This window comes from Phragmites australis, chromosome 3 (assembly GCF_958298935.1).
Source record: "Phragmites australis chromosome 3, lpPhrAust1.1, whole genome shotgun sequence".
In the NCBI taxonomy this organism is placed as follows: Eukaryota; Viridiplantae; Streptophyta; class Magnoliopsida; order Poales; family Poaceae; genus Phragmites; species Phragmites australis.
In genome coordinates, this window is record NC_084923.1 from 40,228,544 (window position 1) to 40,250,593 (window position 22,050).

General features: G+C 40.1%; 1 protein-coding gene across 1 annotated transcript in view; it reads left to right on the plus strand.

Moving 5' to 3' along the window:
* LOC133913058 (inositol hexakisphosphate and diphosphoinositol-pentakisphosphate kinase VIP2-like) overlaps positions 1-22,050 on the plus strand; it is a 29,154-nt gene that overhangs the window by 1,686 nt on the left and 5,418 nt on the right. The window contains exons 3-22 of the mRNA XM_062356100.1: positions 216-262; positions 421-504; positions 1,001-1,064; positions 2,432-2,585; positions 2,840-2,910; positions 4,468-4,572; positions 4,994-5,086; positions 5,555-5,629; positions 6,308-6,393; positions 6,485-6,691; positions 6,767-6,866; positions 6,942-7,012; positions 7,232-7,313; positions 8,337-8,495; positions 8,608-8,650; positions 9,421-9,503; positions 19,916-19,978; positions 20,064-20,138; positions 20,774-20,899; positions 21,745-21,977. Of these exons, the coding sequence (XP_062212084.1) occupies positions 216-262; positions 421-504; positions 1,001-1,064; positions 2,432-2,585; positions 2,840-2,910; positions 4,468-4,572; positions 4,994-5,086; positions 5,555-5,629; positions 6,308-6,393; positions 6,485-6,691; positions 6,767-6,866; positions 6,942-7,012; positions 7,232-7,313; positions 8,337-8,495; positions 8,608-8,650; positions 9,421-9,503; positions 19,916-19,978; positions 20,064-20,138; positions 20,774-20,899; positions 21,745-21,977 (2,021 nt within the window). The remainder of the gene's footprint in view (positions 1-215; positions 263-420; positions 505-1,000; positions 1,065-2,431; positions 2,586-2,839; positions 2,911-4,467; positions 4,573-4,993; positions 5,087-5,554; positions 5,630-6,307; positions 6,394-6,484; positions 6,692-6,766; positions 6,867-6,941; positions 7,013-7,231; positions 7,314-8,336; positions 8,496-8,607; positions 8,651-9,420; positions 9,504-19,915; positions 19,979-20,063; positions 20,139-20,773; positions 20,900-21,744; positions 21,978-22,050) is intronic.

A 22,050-nucleotide genomic window follows, 5' to 3' on the forward strand; every position in this document is an offset into this window, starting at 1 on the left:
CTTCGATTAGTATAATTTAATCTCAATTAACTCATAGGTTACTATATATTTTTGTATCTAATGATTCTAATTACCCTTGATAAACTTCATTTTATTTATTGATCTTTTAGCCACGTTCAACTTCCTGTTGGGGTATAGCTTGATGGGAAAGGTCACTTGTTATGGAAACATTTCAAACCAGTTGTCATTTTGCATTATTTTTAATTGTTTTGCAGATTATAATATTTGGAGATAACGTTATTCTCGACGGTCCTATTGAGATGTATGTAATGAGAACTCAGGTTATTGATACCTTAATCATAATTCTTTTGAGTATAGGTTTATCCACATTCTTTATGTAATATCCTTTGGCTGTGTACGTACTGTGTATGATTGTAAGTTTAGGAGTAGCATCTCACTTATGCACAATTTTATTTTCAGTTGGCCAAACTGTGATTGCTTGATTGCCTTCTATTCCTCTGGTTTTCCTCTACAAAAAGTTCAAGCTTATGCTGCTTTGCGAAGGTATGATTGATATTTTCTGTTGTCATGTAAACATTTATTCCAAATGATAACTGTTCTGAAAACTACGTCCTATTTTTTTTTATTTGTCTTAATACTGAGGGAGGGGCATCGATATTTACTTGTTAGCTTTGTAAGCTTCAAACAACCTTATCTCCTTGAACGAGTGTCTATTTGTATTCAGTCTGCATAGCTGTATTCCATATAATGAGCTTAAAATGAATTAAAAGAATGAGGCTCCCATTGCTTATGTTTCGGGGCATAATTTGCAGCTTTGCCTTTGGGAATGCATCTACTTCTGGGAAGGCAGCATTGTTGGGAAGGGAGACTATTAATAGTTGGGGAGGCAAACTATGCGTTGTTACTGCTATCAGTTTAGAAATGCGATGTTTCTGAAGTGAATAGAGGATATCTTTGGTCATTTTTGATGTTTCTTTATCTTTGTCTTTGATAATATCTTCCAGTTAACTTGATCAATCTTATTCTGTATGAATGTTAGGCCTTTTTTAGTGAATGAATTGGAGCCACAATACCTCCTTCATGACCGCAGAAAAGTATATGAGGTATTGTAATGGAATCCATTTAGTGTCTTCTATTGCATTCGGTTAAACACGTTCTTCTTATTCTCTGGTCATATGCACTTTCAGGGTAACTTATATTCTTTTATTTGTACATTATCACTGTGCACAAAGGAGTCTTCTTCTGCATGTTATAAAGGTGGTGTGTCATTATAGACTTACCTTTCTGGAGCAGTTCAGTAGTAGTGGCCATATTGAGAATCTGAGATTATCATTGTTTCTTCCAACATAGTCGAGTGCCTTTCTCTTAAGTTGGACTTTGCCTGAGTACTGTACTCAACTTTCCTAACTAAAAAAAAAAGCTATTCTTGGAGAACAGAAGTAAAAAGTTTGGAAATTATCCTTCAGAAACATCTGTGTTCCTATGGTGCACGAGGTGTTTACTGTTTATATACGTTAGTCAGCCATTTCACATTCCTGGGTGATATTTCATCGAAGAGTGATGTATTGCGTAGTATCAAAGATGTCTCTTTGTATATCTAGAGTGCATGCTTATATGAGTGTGTAGCATGAGAATAACAGTGAACATTGTTTTGATTTAATGTTATGAGTAAATTCTTTGAGCTTGACTGGGTAATAGCTTCATAGTTTTGATGGCCATCTACTGCTTTGATTAACATTCTAAGAGTGAATTGCACCGCGAATCACCAAATTGTTTGGTTGGTTCAAGTAGGTCATGGAACTCCTAAACTGCATATTTAGGCCATCTGTTTAAGTGGGTCGCTCTAGGCCATTAGGGCGCTAGCTCGGGTACAACCGGTGACATGGCGTGTTGAGTTGACCGCTGCATCATGGGACAAACATCTAGTTGCAAAAATCACTCACGGTAGACTGGAGATGACTCGACCTCTTGCTGCAGCTTTCCTGCCATCTGCAACAAGGAGATATCGCCAAGCAACAAATACCATTGCTAGATCCAGACATCAAGACTGTCACTTATCTAGCTATCGCCTCAGCCATTACTATGCAATGCTAAACTCATGGGGTTGAATGCAAATTTAGTGGCCATAGCTGTTGTTAGCGGTCCTACGTGTTCCCCATACAATGATTGCACAAGTCAATATCCGTTGTACCTAGGCTAAACAAGTTTAGTGACCTAAATACACAGTTTGGAAGTTTGGCAACCTTTTTTTAAAGATAAAGGAAGGAAGTTTGGCAACCTAGTTGGGTGATCCACAAAGCAATTTACTCTTCTATATATTATATTTGTTTATCAGATACTACATCGCCCTTTCTTCATTCACAATGATTTCTTAGTCAATCGAATGCGTTTCCATGATTTCTTATTTACTCTTATTTTTTCTTCGGAACAATTTTTAAGTGATCTAACTACAATCATTTTCATGCTTAAGCATCTGGAGAAGTACGGAATTCCTGTGCCCAATTATGCTCTTGTCAATAGGGAATATCCAGACCAAGAGCTAGACTACTTCATTGAGCAAGAAGATTTTGTTGAGGTTCATGGAAAGCGGTTTTTGAAGCCTTTTGTGGAGAAACCTGTCAATGGTAATTCATCAATATTTACGTAATTAGTTCACTTTGCTGTGCCTCTATTTGCCTTGCACCTGAATATTGTTCTCTATTGGTACCAGAATGGTTGATTTTGCTGTGTGTGAGAAGCAACTAATCATTTTTGTGTCGGAAAGATATGAGAGTGGCAAAGGGCGATCTGTTTATTGTAGTGCAGATTCTTAGTTTATGTTCACTTATAATGATCACCTATGCCATCTGTTTCCTTATTTTTTGTTTTTTTTTACCAGGGGATGACCATCGAATAATGATATATTATCCTAGTTCTGCTGGCGGTGGAATGAAGGAATTGTTCCGAAAGGTGAACTTTTGACTCAAAACTGTTGTCATTTGAGTGTTAACTTGCTAGGAACCAGCTTTCATTCCGTATTTGGCTTACAACAATAGGCTATTTCTCAAGATAGCTCGGTTGGTAGAGCCTTTAGTTGAGAGACCACCCACCCGAGCTTGAACTTGGGTGCTCGCAAAAAGTGGGTACCTCCCTGAGAACTGGTTTTAGCGAGTTTCCTGGCCAACCAGGGTTTGATACTTGACAAAACCAGGGGGATCTTCTCCTTGGGTCGAGTTTTTTTTTAATTTCCCATTTTTTAACCTATTGATTTGTTAGATACTTTAGCCTACAGAAAAGGGTAAAGGTTCATAAAATATAGGACAATACTCTTTGGAGTTATTTTCGTGATTCGGGACAAATGGATCTAATTTTTCTTTATGATAGGAACTTATCAAAATCAAGCTTTTGATCCTTCAGTGAGTTTAGAAATGATCTATTTGGACATCATGACATAGTTTGCCTTTTTGTCTGCTAGACTACCACCCATTACTTGTGCAATTTTTGGTATATCCATAGACACTTTAAGTGCCTGATTAGTTGAATTCAAAGAACACTGGTTAGAAATCACTCATGGCACTATGGATTTGATTAAAATATTTCTCAATGGACTAAACTGTTCGAAATAGCAACTTGTATTCCCTAGATGCCTTATGCCAATATATATACACATGTACCAGTGACAATATGCAAGAAACCCTTATAGGCTGGAGATATTACACAGATATATATATATATCTAACACCTCCCTCAAACTCATGGGGGATCAACCACACTGAGTTTGGAGAGAAAGAACTTGTGCTGAGTTGTACTCTATGCCTTCGCGAAGAAATCTGCCAACTGAAGCTCGGAAGGAACATACTGAAGAGCAATTACCTCATCCTATACATGTGTTCGTGTGTAGGAAGCATCAACACCAATATGCTTGGTAAGCTCATGCTTCCCTGGATCTTGAGCAATACTGATAGCACATGTACTGTCTGAGCAAAGAGGAGTAGGTGCAGGAGAAGAAACACAAAATTCTCAAGTAACCACTGTAACTGGGGTAGCCGGTGACAGGAAGAATCCGGCGTGAGGCAGAGTAGGCGCACGGCGGCGCGATCCGGGCTACCTGATAGGGAGGTAGCGCATGGAGGGCCATCACACGGGCGAGTGGTTCGGCCAGACGATGAGCGTCGGCCTAGATCGGATCGAGGCAGAAAATTGGTGAGAGAGAGAAGGTGTGGAAGTTGCAGCACGCTAAGAACTAGAGAGAGAAATCCTAACCCTAAATTTTGGCTCTATATACCATGTTAGGAATAGCAACTTGTATTCTTTGGAGGACTTGAGCCAGTATACACATGTACATGTGATAATATGCAAAAAACCCCTTATAGACCGGGGATATTACATATCGTGCAGAATCGAAGTGTCAGATCTTCTTTTACATATCTTTTGTTGTCAAATTATTAGGTGTCTTCCTGTATTGTTTCATATTTTCCTGTATTTGGAAGAATGTATAAACATTTATGCATTGCTGAATAAATGTAGGTTGGTAACCGTTCTAGTGAATTTCATCCTGATGTTAGGAGAGTGAGGCGTGAAGGATCTTACATTTATGAGGAATTCATGCCTACTGGTGGCACAGATGTTAAAGTAAGATGCCTTTCACAATTTTGTTGTCTACTGATGTGTAGTTTAAATGTCATGAAACAGCTTAATTCTACATTTGTGGTTTTGGTCGTTCTCTAAAATGGTCTCGTGAATCTTTCCTGTGTTCCTCTCTCCCGGAAAACCTGAAGTGAAAGGGGCCTATCTTTTTATTTTCCAGCTGTAAAGTTGTGGACTAAAGGTTCTCACTTAACATGGAAACTTTGTCATGCTCATAAAAGAAAGAGCTCATGACCTCTTTTTTATTAATATAAATAGAATCACGCCAGTATTGTACTTATACCAGATAACTTCCGTATTTTGGTTGAGGCCATCCGGCAACTCCAATAGCTTTTCTGCATATAGTATATCATGTCATGTGACATCTATTCTACAAATTGTTGATTATCTAGCTTAATATTTTCAGGTTTACACTGTTGGCCCAGGATATGCACATGCTGAGGCACGGAAATCTCCAGTTGTTGATGGTGTTGTTATGAGGAACCCTGATGGGAAAGAAGTATTAGCTCGTGCTCTTTCATGTTCTTTGTTAAATCTAAATTTAATATCCATTGGTCTATGTTTTCATTTATGCCATGGATTTTGGTTCTTGCAAATTGGAGTAGTGATAAAAAATTCTATTTTAATTACCATCATTATAAACTTGCTGATATATGTTCATGTGTTTGCTATTTTTTTTTACGCAAAATCTTTTGTTTGCTGATATATGTTTGCTAATTAGCAAGCGGATTTTTTATAACATATACAAGTAAAGTTCAAACTTGAGGTATACTTGCCGAGATGTACACATGTTAGGTCAACATACTGCCTTTCTCATGCACAATGCTTTTTTATTGGATGTATCATGTTTGAATTATGCTTCCTGGGTTGATTTTTTTTGTTTTTTGATATAGATGCTTGTTTCATTCCTTGGATCCTGATGAACTGTGGCCTTGTTTCTATTTTTTTTTTTGTAATTTTATTGAAGGTACGATACCCTGTGCTTTTGACCCCTACAGAGAAACAAATGGCAAGAGATGTCTACAGTGCTTTTAGACAGATGGTAACACTGCCTCATTTTTTTTATCTCTAATTTTATTTCTACATGCCTTGGGATCATTTAAAAATATTTTATTATCATTATTTCCTTACTTTGCTTGTCATCTTTAGTTTGCATTTGGTTCAATTATGTCACAGAGAGATTTTTCTGATAACCTTCTTTTATCTTGTTGACTATTAGCCATCAAAAAACATGATTCGACTATAAAAGATTCAATGTGAGAATATCTTCCTTTATATGGGAGATGAACTGACAAAGTACTGAATGGTACTTTGTTGAGATAGTTATGTGGTTTGCATTGGATGCTTCAATTTGGTAGAATGATCTCAGATACTGTTTTGTTTTGGACAGCTGCCTTGTACTGGTTTGAAGCTAAAAGTCTTGCATGGCATGCCCCAAAAAGTTAATACTAGATACAGTGAAATGCTCCAATTTTTCTCAAATAGTGTATTAATTTTCCATTCTGCAATTCAGCTAAACGGATCAGGTGTTGCATGTTTCCTAATGTAGAGAGAGAACAAAGAATAATATAGAATTTGAGAACAGAGAATAATATAGAATGTCCATATCTATGCTTCAGATACTTCCCAACTATTTAAATATGCTGCTGCTTATCTCATGCAATCATATTATTTCTTAGTTTTCCTTTCATGTTCTGATGTATGGTCTTGTTTTCCATAGGTTTGTGGTTTTGATCTCCTAAGGTGTGATGGGAGATCGTATGTCTGTGATGTTAATGGATGGAGCTTTGTAAAGAACTCATACAAGTAATTTCCTTAAAGCTCATGTTCTTTACATGGGAAACTTGCCTGTTGGATTTAATGAGTGCTAAAACGTTTGGATAAACTATACATCCAGGTATTATGATGACGCTGCCTGCATCTTGAGAAAAATATTTCTTGATGCAAAAGCTCCTCATCTTTCGTCAACCATCCCTCCAAATCTTCCTTGGAAATCTAATGTACCGGTTCAGTCCACTGAAGGTCTTACACGACAGGGAAGTGGAATAATCGGCACATTTGGGCAATCAGAAGAACTACGCTGTGTGATTGTTGTGATACGCCAGTAAGGATATTACTGTTTCTTTGCTTCTATAAGCTAATTGTTAGTGCTATATATTGACATCACATATCTGTTTAGTGGTGATCGGACACCAAAGCAGAAGGTGAAATTGAGAGTTACAGAGGAAAAGCTCCTGAATTTGATGTTGAAGTACAATGGTGGAAAGCCAAGAGCTGAGGTCTCTTTTTTGAGTTTCAGTTTTATTTAACCTCTGGTGCTGAAATTGAATGGTAATTTTGGGCTTTTCTTGCAGACGAAACTGAAAAGTGCTGTACAATTACAAGACTTGCTAGATGCTACAAGACAACTTGTACCACCAACTAGGTATGTGTTCGTGTTCTGGAATAAGTATTTTAGTCCAAGTATTTACAGATTGCATAATAGCTTCATGACGTATACTTCCCAACTTTATTCTTATCTGCTGTACCTGCATGTTCTGTTACTGGATTACAGCAATGCTTAAACTATTTAGTTTGGTCTTCTGTTTCTTCAACTTTTCTTTTGTGTCAATTTTGGAAAACTAATGAATTTCCTGTATTTTAGGTCTGGTCGGGAGAGCGATAGTGATGCTGAAGATGTTGAGCATGTTGAAAAGCTTCGTCAAGTCAAAGCAGTACTGGAGGAGGTAATTTCTAATTATTCAAATCGACCTGTGCATAACATTTGCTATGGACATGTTGAATATCTCTCCATTGGATGGTTGGAGGCATATCTAGGGCAGGCTAATAGGTAGGTGCAACCATGCAGACCATTTCAGTACGGCATCAAATAAACATCCATGAAAAATTCTCAAAACCCGGTGAAGGGTAGTACTTTATCTGGTGTACATTGTAAAGTTTTATTTTTTAATTCAATATGTGCTAATGCTAAAAGAAACAAGGAGGACGAATGTCTGATTAAGTATAAATTAAAATGGAAATAAAAGAGGGACACTATGTTTGAAATTTAATGGTCATCATGACACTTCGTAGACTACCTTGTCAGTTTGTTACCCTTTTTATAAGTTGATTTATTTCCTAAAGTATAAATTTAATGGTTGCTTACAGCTATTAGTATGCACTAGTTATGACCCTCACAGTCACAGATTTTTTTTATTATCAACACATGGAAATTGTTCAACATGCTTCTTATTTGCCACAGAAGGAATAGACTGGTAATCCTTGCTGTCAATTTGGATTGCTATTTACTATTTCATACCATCGAAATTGTAAGTCCGGAATGGACACATCTTTTGGTGGTATGTTCCGAAACATGTGATATTTCGATGGTATCAAAAGAATATATGTGCAAATTGGTAGTAGGATTCAATTATTTTTAACCCCTTTCTTTCTGCCTCGCTTTACGCAGACACATGGCTACTTGGCTAGAACTGTGCTGGGTATTATGTCGATACAAAAACTGAGTAGAGTTCTCTTGGAGATATAAAAAAACTTGCCAATTTACTCACCTATTTTTTCCTGCTTTAAATGGAAGAAGCCAACCATAAATTATCTTGCATTTGAATACCTGCATCTGATACCAGAACAATTTTCATTGAAAACATAACTGCTTGTATTTATATCCTTCGGTCTTGAATGCTGATATATCTGCCATGAAAGGCTTACGGTCTTCTGACATCTGATAACTTATTCTACTATTGAAATATTAGGGTGGGCATTTCTCTGGCATTTATAGGAAAGTGCAGCTAAAGCCACTGAAATGGATGAAAGTTCCAAAGCGCAATGGTGATGGTGAAGAGGAACGACCAATTGAAGCCCTGATGATTCTGAAATATGGTGGCGTACTCACTCATGCTGGGAGAAAGCAGGTTTTTTACTCATAATTTTTTTTACTTTAATTGTCAAATATTATCTATTATATATCTTTTTAATGTTTGTATGATGATTATGTGTTGTGATTTTTGTATGTTCTTCATTCAGGCAGAGGAGTTGGGAAGATTTTTCAGAAACAACATATATCCAGGTTGTCTGCATTCTTGTTGCCTCTATTATCTTCCGAAAGAAGTTAAATAGCAGATATTTTTTTGAATGATAATTTTTATTTCATTAAAATCTTGTGCTTATCATTATTTTGGATGTCCTTCTCAAGAGAAAATCACGCCGGAGAGAAACTTTAGCAGTGGTGCCATTTAGGTCCCTACTCCCTGAACTTCAAAATTGTCTTGTTCGGGTGCCACTTAGGTCACTTCAGTTACTTTAATTGTGAGCCTTTTCCAATGTGGTAAGAGGTTTGGATATACTTATGTGGCATGTATAGGTGGTTGATGTGGCATGTTCTAGTTGTTAGATATGACATGAATCTCATGATGGCCTAAAACTGACAAAAGAAATCATAAACCCCATTTCCATTTTAGATCTTCACAGCTTTTGTGGCTGCTTAAATATCTTTTCGATATTTACAATATGTTTCTTAAATCCTTTGTATCATCGTATTTTTAATTCCAGGTGATTTTGAAGTTTAGGGACACCTCCAATGCATTTTTTTTTGAAGGATGCTATTAGAATCTTTCATTAGTTAAAGTTTTACATCATTAGAAGTATGTTCCATGTTTGCTTGTGTGATGCATGTGAGCTTCAGTTTTATTCAAATCTTATTTGAGAATTCACTAAAATGTGCTTTTGATCTGGGACTTCTTTTTTATCTTGCACATTCGACCATCTGGAGTTTGTTTTCAATGTATTTTCTTTGTACTTGAAGATTTTTTTCTAACTATCATGGTATTTCAAATATAGGTGAAGGAACTGGTTTGCTTCGTCTCCATAGCACTTACAGACATGATTTAAAAATATACAGTTCAGATGAAGGTCGTGTACAGGTATACTTAGTCATTTCTTTGTTCAATTTATAGCCCCTTAGAAATAGTTCACTTGAATTGTCTGAAAGTGGCTTCTAGGTTTTCCTTGGAGCCTTTGTCGTTTGGCTGTAGTATCGCACTATACTTCTAGCTAGTTTTAATCTTTGACCTCTTCGTGCATAAATGGGCAAAAATACTCCCATCATTTCAAAATATATGGCGTCTTAGAACTTAGCACGTAGATTAAGAAACCTGCTAAATTTATTTATTTTTGGAACCGGCAGGAGAAACCTGCTAAACTGAGAAGAAAAACAGAGAAAAGAGCATACTAGCCTAAGTTTTCTACCATGGGATGAAACTAGCAGTCAATGCTTTCCTTTTTGCTGCATGTGTTGAGAAAAACTTCACTCAGCTGCATGCTTTCTTGTTCACATTTATTGCTAACAAAGAGGGCAAAAACAGAAGAATGGAGTGAATGTATGTAATGCCCAGCTGATCAAGGATGAATCACCGAGAGGTGGAAGAAGCAGGAAGGTTTTCAGAGAAGAACATGCAGAGCGAGAGAGATAGGAGGAAGAGTTCCATCTTTTTACTTGCCTTGTTCGAATAAATGACAACTACTTTTAACACCTCTCCATCTCACTGCCAAATATGGCCCACATCACAAGTAATCAATCGGAACACAACACCTACACGCACACGCGCCCATCGCGACGATTCCCCGCTCGTTTTCTTCTTGCCGGACACGACACAGTGATTTCAGGGTGCGCCCATCTTTGTCCCTGTCACTGCCTGGGTGTCAGGCATGACAGTGCCCCCCTCTTGAAGAGCAATTTGACCCCAAGCTGGTGCATCTGGATAGCGATGCTTGACGACATAGTAGTCTTCCCAGGTGGCCATAGAAGAAGGAAGAGAGGACCACTTGATCAGCACCTGTGTAGCAGCAGCATTGCCCTTCTTCACCAAACGCCGTTCCATAATTGCTTCGGGCTGAAGATCATCAGTGCCAAGATCTTGTTGCTCTGGAATCTCAGTGAACACTGGAGAGTAATTGGAAACAAAAGATTTCAATTGAGAGACGTGAAAGATCGGGTGGACCTTACTGTTGGCCGGCAATGCAATGCGATATGCAGCAAGGCCTATACGCTTCAATACTTCAAATGGTCCAAAATACTTGAAGGAAAGCTTGGGACAGGAACGATTGACCACTGAAGATTGAGCATATTGTTGAAGCTTGAGCAATACTTGAAATTGCCTAGGAGATCGGTGCTTGTCAGCTTAGAGTTTTCATTTTGTTTTGGGCTCTCTTCAGTTGGGTCTTCAGAAGTTCAGAATATAACTGTCTCTCTTGCAACATGGTGTTTACATCTGAGTTGTCTGAAGACTGAAGATTTGGAATGGTTCCCAAGTTTGGTTCAACACCATACAAGGCCTTAAAGGGAGAACAATTCAGTGATGAATGATGATTGGTATTATATCAAAATTCAGCAAGAGGGAGCCATTTAGCCCATTTGGTTGGAGATTCATGAACTGCACATCTGAGAAACATTTCTAAACATTGGTTTACACGTTCGGTTTGGCCATCAGTTTGTGGATGGTAAGAGGTACTGAGCTGCAATTTTGTGTCCATGAGCTTGAATAGTTCCTGCCAAAATTGACTTGTAAATATCTTGTCTCTATCAGACACCAGTGTGAGGAACTCCATATAACTTTACAATGTGATTAAGGAATAACTTGACAACTTGTGGTGCTGTAAAAGGGTGATGTAATGGCAGGAAGTGAGCATATTTGGTAATCCTATCAGCGACAACAAGAATCACTGAATACCCTTCAGATTTTGGCAATCCTTCTATGAAATCCAGTGAGAGATCCTGCCATGCTCCTGCAGGAATTGGGAGTGGTTGCAATAGCCCAGGTGTACTACAGTGCTCATGCTTGGCTTATTGACAAACCTTGCATTGCTTGACATAAGATTCCACTGTAGCTTTCAATCCTGCCCAACAAAATAATTTCTCGAGACGTTGATAAGTTGCCTGAATACCAGAATGGCCTCCCATGGCTGAAGAGTGAAATGCATCAATGATCTTGGTCTATAATGCTGAGTTTGCCCCAATCCAGATTTTGCCATGTTTCCTTATAAGACCAGCTTCTAAAGTAAACCCTGATCATTTGTTAAAGAGATAGCTAATTCACTCAGCAGCTGCATGGCCCGAAGATCAGTTTGATATGAATTCAAAACCTCTTGTATCCATTTAGGTTGGCATACTGAAATAGCTTGCATTTCAAAGAAATGTCCTACTCTTGACAATGCATCTGCCACCTTGTTGTCCACACCTTTCTTGTACTGAAAACTAAATTGTAGGCCCATCAACTTAGTCATTGCTTTCTTTTGCAATTCTGTTGAAAGGTGTTGGTCATTTAGATGGCATAGACTTTTATGATTAGTCTTGATAGTGAAATGTCCTCTCAGTCTTGATAGTGAAATGTCCTCTCATCGAGTAAGGCCTTCATTTATCAACTGCCATCATTATAGCAAGAAACTCCTTCTCATATGTTGGCAGTTTTTGATTGAAAACACCCAATGCTTTGCTAAAATAAGTTACATGCTGACCCTTTTGAGTAAGTACAGCTCCTATACCATTGTCACATGCATCTGTCTCCAGATCAAAGGGTTTTTGAAACTTGGGTACAATCAGCACAGGTGTGGAGCTCATAGCTACTTTTAGTTGCTGGAAGGTCTCTTGTGATGTATGTGTCCACTCAAATGTTTTCTTCTTCAATATGTCAGTCAGGCTTAGCAATAATAGCATAGTGCTTGACAAATTTTCTATAATATCCTGTCAACCCTAGGAAGCCTCTGAGCTCAGTAAAATTGGTTGGAATTGGCCAATGTGTCATTGCATGTGTTTTGGCAGGATCAATAGAAACTCCTTTGTCAGACACAATGTGACCTAAATATTCCAACTCATTTTTGGCAGGATCAGTAGAAACTCCTTTGTCAGACACAATGTGACCTAAATATTCCAACTCAGTTTTGGTAAAAGAACATTTGCTAGCTTTGACAAATAGCTTGTTATGGAGCAATGTTTGAAAAGCTAATTCCAAATTTCAACATGATCAATTAATGATTTGCTATAAATCAAAATACCATTCATAAAAACTAAAATGAATTTCATCAGATATGGAGCAAACACACTATTCATAAGGCATTGAAATGTAGTAGGTGCATTGGTAAGACCAAAGGGCATCACCTTGAATTGAAAGTGGCCATGACAAGTCTTGAAAGCTGTTTTTGGTTCATCCTCTTCAACCATTATGATTTGATGAAACCCAGAATATAAATCCAGTTTTGTGAAATTTCTTGCATCAGCAATTTCATCAAAGAGCTCATCTGCTACGGGCATGGGAAACTTGTTTTTGATTTTAAGAGTATTAAGCATTCTATAATCCACACAAAATCTCCAAAAGCGACAACAGACTGTCGTCTAGCTTCGTGTTCCAAGTCCATGGTGCTTGGTGTAGCCCATAAAGTTCCTTGTGAAGTCGGAGCACTTTGTGCTCGTTGCTGATGCTAGTGAAACCCGGCGATTGCTCCACATACACTTCCTTCTGAAGATTGTCGTACAAGAAGGCATACTTGACCTCCATGTGGTGCACCTACCACCCTTCATGCGTTGCAAGTGCGATGAGAAGGTGCACGATGTCCATGCGCGCCACCGGAGCAAACACTTAGTCGTAGTCGACTCCGTGGCGTTGAGCATACCCCTTTGCGACGAGCCAAGCCTTGTGCTTCACTATGGCGCCACGCTTATCCCTTTTGACTTTGAAGACCCACTTGAGGCTGATTTCTCGTGACTCCTGTGAGAGATCAATGACTCCATGTGTGGTTCTTCTCAATTGATGCATCTCTTATATCATCACCTTTCTCCAGCTCGGGTGATGTTCTGCTTCGGCAAACGAAATGGGCTCATCGGAGCTCAACATGTGCAGCTCATCTGAGGTCAGCTCACGCGACGCGTAGCCCCGCGGTGTAGCAAGTCCAATGAGGTTGTTGACCGTGCAGAAATAGAGTGGAGTGCCATTGCGGTCGGTATCAAGATCCTCATGGATGCTTAGTGGAGAGGCGAATTCCACCCCCCATGAGCTCGCGGGTGATGGCATGCCACCGGTCGTCGCACTCTGGTTCCCCAGGACAAGGCCGACGAGCGTGGAGGTGACGCCGATGTTGTCGGTGATGCTCTGGCTGGAGCGTGCATGTTGTTCTCTGTTGTCACACCCGACCAGTACGTAGTTGTGTAATCAACCTTGAACGTGTCATCGTCGATCACACCGTGCTTCTCCTATGGGCTCCAGTCCCACTGTGTCGGTTCGTCAAACACCGCGTTCTACGTTAGATGAACGTGGTTTGTGGCCGGCTCATAGGCGTTGTATGCCTTTGATCTAGGTTCATTGCCAATGAAGATCATTGGCTTGCTCCAATCCTCGAGTTTCTTCTGGTGCGGCGTGGTGAGCTTGACGTGGACGATGCAGCCGAACGTGCGGAGATGATGTACCGTTGGGTTCTTCGCGTACCACACCTCAAATGGAGTCATCCCCTTGACGCTCTTTGTTGCCGACCTGTTCAGAACATAGACGGTTGTTGTCATGGCCTCCCCAGAACAGCCCTGGTAAGCCCTTCGCCTTGAGCATGCTGCGTGCCATCGTCACTACCATTTGATTGCGGCGTTCCACAACGTCGTTCTGCTGCGATGAATACTATGATGTAAGCTGACAATATATGCCGTGTTTCGCGCAGTGGTTGGTGAAGTCGGTCAAAGTAAATTCTCCTCCTTGATCCATGCAAAGGGCATGCAGCTTCTGCTCGTAGCTTGGAAGCACTTGATGGCCATTGGCGCTCAATCTTTGGACGGAAGTAGCTCCAGCCACATGAAGCGACTGTGGTCGTCGACAAGAAGTAGGAAGAAGTGCTTGCCGCTTGGGGTCACTGGAGAGATTGGCCCACACAAGCCCCAATGCACCAGTCGGTGTAGTTCGTCCAGGTGAGTGTGGGGTACACCACTGAGCCTGACGCCTCCTTTACGACATGCTGAATGACCACCTCGCGGCCACTGTCGTCACGGTGCCGAGGTCGGCGTGGAGGTGTCAGTGAGCTATGACGGCCTCGGCGCGGAGGAGTCCTCGAATGCGCGCCCCTAGGAGCCCATGGCGACATAGTGGCGCCTGGATTGACAACACAGGCTCTGATGCCAAATATTAGAAACAAGCTACACACACGAACCCACAGGAACACAACGAGATGGTGCTGCAAAACTGCACTCCTTTTCTGTCTTGTATTTCTCCTATTTAACAAGTAGTAACACAGTCCTAACCCTGGTCTTAATGTGGCTTAGACTTTTGTCACAGAAAGCCTTTGGAATAATTTTTTTTAGGAAGTTTACCTTAAACATAAACGTTGAGGAAGAATCCCTCAAGTCATCTCACATGTGATCCTGTAGGGCATAGGAGAGAAGCATCATTAAAATTAGGGATGAAAACGGACGGGAACGGTCGGGAAAACCCTCTAACCATTTTCGTTTTCACATTTTCTCAGCCGGACGAAAACGAAAACGGGATAGACGGGAACGGAAACGGTCGGGACATAATCGGATGGTCGAAAACGAACTAATCCGATAGGGAAAATGGCGGTATCGGTCGGGATTCGAAAAACACAACGAAAACAAAACCCATAAAACCATCAAGATGTGTCAACATGTATAAGTTTAACATGACTATAATAAATGCATCATCCATGCTTAGTGAGATAACATGTGATATGACATAACGATGACATGTATATATTTAACCACACAAACAATAAGTCTCAAACAGATATATAAGTGAATGATAGTACAAATATCCATACAACCACACAAAGTCTTAACATAATAACATCGAACCACTAGTCCACCACAACGTCAACATATGACAATAATAGTACAACAAAATATGAACATAAACATTCTTCAATCACTCTCGGCCTACAGCTGCTCATAATCATTCATCACATCTGGATCACTTGCTATTTCTTCTTCTTTCTCCTGTAATTTTACAATGCATGAAAAAAGGACATGTTAGTCAGGCCGTACATGAAGAAACAAAAAAAAGAGCATAGCTAGAGAGCGAGTGTGTGATCAGCTTCGGACATCCATGCATCAAAATGACCAAGAGATTCTATGCACCTCCAGCATTGTACCATGAGAGGATAGTATAAGTATGGTAAGTACCTCATGCATCCGTTTATTAGAAATGGTCTCTAGAACCTCCAGATCATCCACAATGGAAGAAAATATCTTGGAATCTAAAAAATCAAACAAAGACACATACATCATATGCAATGACAAAGAAAATAACCAATTATTGCACAATTATAAATGGTAAACTATTTAAATTATCACCTTTTCTTCCTGCAGCTATCCAATCTTTGGTGCAAATTAATGCTTGTACCATCTCAGGATCAAGACGGCTGCGATAAGGATCAATGACACGGCCACCGGCACTAAAGGCAGACTCTGAAGCAACTGTTGACACTTGTATGGCCATCATATCACGGGCAATTCGTGAAAGAATAGGGTAATCTTCTGTATGGTTCTTCCAATATGCTAAAATATCAAATTGGCTCTGCTTCAAAAGTGGCTCTGCCATGTATTTGTCCAACTCACTTAGGCCATCTCTATCAGGGCCACAATCATCATATAAGAAGCTTTCTAGTTCATCATTTCTATTTCCCATGAGCTCATCTACTGGGTTTGTAGGTTCATTCACATTACTCTTTGCCTTTGAAGATATAGGTGCAGACCTAGCGTAAAATTGATACACCTTCTTTACAACACTAACAAACTCTTCAAGGTGAACTTGGTACAAACCACCATAGAACTTTCTCATGTAAAATTCTACAAGCTTTTTCTTGAACCTAAGATCAAGGAAGCATGCCACTGCAAGAGCAGTACTAGACTTATTCCAATATTTCTCAAACTTTGTATCCATAGCAGTTGCCATTTCACTAATAATGAAACTTTCACTAACTTTCCATTTACCAAGCAATTCTTTTATCTCACAGAAACCTTTATAAAACATATTTGCAGTTGGATATAAAGTACCAGAGAGAAGTTCAGTAAGATCATAGAATTTCATCAAGCACTGAAAAATAGTTATAGCCATATTCCATTCATCAGAAGATGGAGAAATTTTCTCGTACCTACGGCGATCCGAGGACTTAAGCCTCACAAAAGCAGGCTTGTAGTACAAGGCATCCCTCAGCATCAGATAGGTTGAATTCCACCTAGTTGAAACATCAAGTGAAAGACCCTTCGTTGTATCCAACCCACACTCAGTGGCACACTTTATGAGTTCCTCCCACTGCAACGGAGAGCCCTTTACAGCTAGTACAAGTGCTTTAATCTTCTCAATTGTTTTTGCAATAACACTTAGACCATCTCTAGCAACCAAATTGAGTATGTGACAGGCACATCTCACATGAAAAAATATACCATCACAAACTAAAGAAGCATGAACATCCTTCAGATCAGTAATTATGTCGTTAACTGCCACTTCATTTGCACTAGCATTGTCCAAAGTTAATGCAAACAATTTCTTCTCAATGTACCACTTGACCATAAGTTCAGAGAAGGTTTGTGCCAACTTCTTACCAGTATGTCGTCCTTCTACATGAAAGAAACCCGCAATTCTCTTCTGAATATGCCAATCATCATCTATCCAATGAATGGTGACACACATGTATGATTTATTTTGACATGATGTCCACATATCCATGGTTGCACTAAAGCGGCAATGAACATTTTTAAATTGTGCATACAATTTATCCTTTTCTTCCAAATATATGTCCATAATTTCCTTTCTAGCAGTAACACGAGACTTGATTGGAAAGTTAGGGCGCAATGATTTAATAAACTCAACAAAGTAATCATGCTCAACTATATTGAAAGGATACTCATGCATGATTATTGCCAAATACAATTTCTTGAGACTAGCTTCCTGATCATACCTGTAAGGCTCAACAAAAGTAATGTCTTTTCCATGATCCTTTTCTACTTTGAGTTGTTGCTGCCCTTTTACTATACTATGAGCTGACTTCAAATGGTTCCGAAATCCGGATGTTCCATGATAGCTCTCAGCCCTATATTTGGACTTGCAATTTGGAAAATTGCAATATCCCCAGCACTGCTCATACTTCTTCCCATTCACCTCTACTATATCTGTTTTCTTGGTAAAGTACTGCCAGACATCAGATGTGCACTTCTTCTGCCGCTTTGTAGTTGTCTGAGATTCTGCTCTATCATCAACAATAACAACATTAGGATTTGGAGCTACATCATCACCCTGCTCCTGTCTATGTGTGCCACTGCCATCGGTGCCAATAGAAACCCCCTCTACTGCAGGTGTTGTAGATGATGCTGACACACCAAGATGTACACTCGAGCTAACACTTTGAACTTCATTTGCCTTTCTCTTTGGTCCTGACAAGAATCAATATGACAAGAACCAATAATGAGCAATGTCTTATTCCCGTGCTAGATATTACAACAGATTCTTGAATAAAAACACAAATAAATGAACACATGACATTATATCATTGTCATGGGAAATTCGAATGAACACTTTCTAAAATCATCATTTTATTTTCATCACAGTGACTAGAACACTTCCTAATATTTTATTTTCTTCACAATGACAGTCAATATCGCAACATTTCATTTTCATCACAATGAAGAGATATATTGCTATGATTGATAGTCATCACAGATTTACCTGCAGTAGAGCTGTCGGTCTTAGCATCGACTGTAGGTGGCGGCGGCGCCTCTAGGAGCAAGCGACCTAAACCAAGATACTTCTCTGGTGGCCTCGAGCTAGAAGGGGCTTCTCCAGTTGGTAGCATCGCGCTGCCCCTCACTTCACAAAGCTCACTTGCTAGTTGCTGTGGACAAAGCACACTGCACACAGCAGCACAAAGCGCACACATCAATACAGGCGTACATCACAATTGCACAAAGCTCAGTATAGCACAATTGCACAAACTCACGTCTTTCACGCTGGATGGTTGCCTCAAGATAAAATTTTCAATCACCAAAGTATTGAACTTTTGCCCTGAAATATTGATTGTTGCCTACAGAAAAGCATGTGCATGTTAGGCCTTGTTCAGACCAAATGGCTGAAAACTTGTTTAGATAAATTGTTCATTGTACCTTATGCTTCAGTGCAAGTAACTTTTCGGAGTTTGAGGGCAAACCATGCTGCAAAATCCTCGGTTATTATGTTCACAACATAATTGAATTTTAGGGCAAACCATGCTGCAAAATCCCCTGTTATTATATTCACAACATAATAATTTGAGCATATAGATGAAAAATAGAAATACCACTGCAATTTTCTCAAAATCCCTTGGAAACCAGCGGTCCTGGCGTGCGGCGGGCCGACTGCTGGCGTGGACGCCGTTGAGCGCCGTCGGGCGGAATGGCGCGTGGCCTTCCTGCTGCTTCGGCTTGACTGGAGCGCGCTGGCAGCTGGCTGGCGGGCCGCGGGCGTGCGTCTACTGCCTACTGGCTAGCGGGCTGCAGCTGGCTGGAGAGGGACTGCGGGAGCGCCGGTCGCCGGAGCGGGCGTCTACTGCCTACTGGCTAGCGGGAGCTGCGGCCTGCGGAGCTGCGGCCTGCGGAGCGGCAGCCGGCAGGAGCGCCGAGCGCGCTGGCTAGCAGCCTAGCGGGCGGCCGGGCGGGCGTGCCGCGTGCGTGCGCTGGAGGCTGGAGCTGCGGAGCGGGCGAGCTGCAGGAGCGCCGAGCGCGCTGGCTAGCGGCCGGCCGGGCGGGCGTGCGCTGGAGCAGTGGAGGCTGTGGAGTTGTCGGGCGGCGGCTGGCGGCTGGGAGGGCTGGGATGGCTCGAGTCGAGTGGATGAGGATGACACATGACCGGAACGGTGACAGTCTGACAGATGGAAAATGCTAGCAGGCCGGCAAACTACAGATGGGCCTTCGTGGGCTAGGGTTCATGTATTTAGGCCTTATCCCGCGAAGGAAAAACGGGACTAAAACGGAAATATCCCGAATAAAAATGGGAAAATTACAAAACGGACGAAAAAATATAAAACCGTTTCCGGTACCGTTTTCGCTCGAGCTATACCGTTTTCATCCCGTTTCCGAATAAGACCCGAAAAAACGAAAACGATCGGGAAAAATCGGGATACGGCACCGGGACGGTACGGGATTTTCCCGTTCCGTTTTCATCCCTAATTAAAATTGCACACATGCCTTACATTATTTCTAAACAAGAGCAAACTTTTTTATCCCTTTCGTGTTAAAACACATGACTAAATGTGGCTTACTGTATTTCTTGGTAATCAACAGTCATTTGTAATTCACATGTTCACAATGGTGTGCTTTCAGATGTCTGCAGCAGCATTTGCCAAAGGCCTTCTTGATTTGGAAGGGCAGCTAACTCCCATACAGGTTGGTTGCTTGTGATCTAGTACATCCCTTTTATTGCTTGATTCCTCCTCTGTCGCTACTTTATCATTTGTGTTATTTTCTTCAGGTATCTCTAGTAAGTAAAGACTCGTCTATGCTAGATGGGCTGGAACACGCCAGCATTGAGATGGATGAAGCAAAGGTTTGCTTTCATATTTTGATAAACATACTTTATTTTTATGAAGTTTTTAGGTTTCAAACAGCCATCTGAAGTTTCAAATAAACATGATGTGCATAATTAGATGTTCCTTGGTATTTGTTTCAATTTTTCCTTGAAACATCTGGGAGATAATTATGCAGTCCGCTAGGTATGTAGCTTTTATAAACCACTATGATCTCAAGCTCAGCAGGTACTGTTTAATAATCACACCCATAAGTGCTGATATGTACATCCCCTGGAACTCTTCAGACCATTTGACATTCTCAATAGATTTGTTATGAGAAAATCAGATTCTCCGTAAAAGTGTTATTTAAAAAATTCCTAAGTTCTACTGTAATGAACTCTCATGTCTTTACTTCAACGTTAAGGTCTTCCCACGATCCCCTTGCTTGTCTCATATATCCAATGTATCAGAAACCGTTAGGTGCTAGTCAGGCAATGGGGTAGCGCCTAGTGCCTAGGTGGGCTAGGTCGCCACTTAGGTGGCAACAGCCAACACCTAGCGCCTAGGCTCCCTGCTGCCTAGGAAGATGGGTGATTTTTGAAACAATGCATATATCATATGAATTTACTCCATCATCGATTCTTACAAGAAATTAAATGAACTGACCTTTCAGGCCAGATTGCATGAGATTATCATTTCAAATGCTAAAGCAAAGAACACAGAAGAGCCAGTGGAGTTTCCGTGGATGGTTGATGGTGCAGGATTGCCTGCACATGCTTCTCAACTCCTGCCGAAGATGGTAAAGTATTTTGAGTGGACATAAAGCTAGATCAACGTATTTAAACATCTCCTACAGAAGTAGCATGGGTTGGTACTTGTGTCAATGATCTTCTAATTATTGATTTGCTTGATTTCTGATGAATTTCATTTTTTCTCTTGTTCGAATGGCTACACTTGTCATGATAATGGCGTACTGAATGTTGTACCAATGGTTTTTTCCATATGAATATTTTTCTTGGGTATGTTGCTAATATTCAAATACAAAAGAAGTGTAGGAGCAATATCAATTTTTATTAATATTGTTTTCTCATCATCTTTTTAGTTGGATCTTGTGGGTTTAATCTCTAGCCTATCCCAACTTGCTTGGGACAAAGACTGATGGGGTTGTTGTTTGATTTTTATGGTGCATATCAGTTTTGAAAAATGGCGCAAATTCCACAAAAAAACATTTGTCGAAGTTCAAAAAAAGTTTTCAGCTATAGGTGAGGTTATATTCGACATCCATAAAATTTCATGATCATATTCAATCTCACTCACAAAATACAGAAAAGACAAATCTTAGGTGCAATAGCACAAAAGGACAAAAGATTCACACACTATTACATGTAACATTTGTCTTTTTTGTATTTCGCAAGCATGATTTAATTTGATCATGTAATCTTGCATTGATGTAGAGCATAACCTCTCCTTTAGCTGACAAAATTTTGAGAGCTTCTACTCATGTTTTTTGAGGAATATGTACCATTTTCAAAAACTAGGACATTTGCACCTGAGATGCACCCTTATTTTTCTAAGCTGTGTACTATTCTACTATCACGAATAATGATTATATGGTTCTTTTTCCCCTTATTGCACATTAATTAGGCCAAGTTGACAAAGGATGTAACTGCACAAGTCAAGCTACTTGCTGAAGGTGAAGATGAAAAGCTTGCATTGACAAGCTCATTTTCTAGATATGACCAAGCAAAAGCTCTTGGGAAGACAACCATTGATGTGTCTCGTATTGCTGCTGGGTTGCCTTGTGGTAGTGAAAGCTTCCTCTTGATGTTTGCCAGATGGAGAAAACTTGAGAGAGACTTGTACAACGAAAGAAAAGAGTAAAGTGTTTACCTTTTAGAATTATTCTGGATGTTTGGACTTTAGAAATCAATTTTATTGATTGTTGACTCC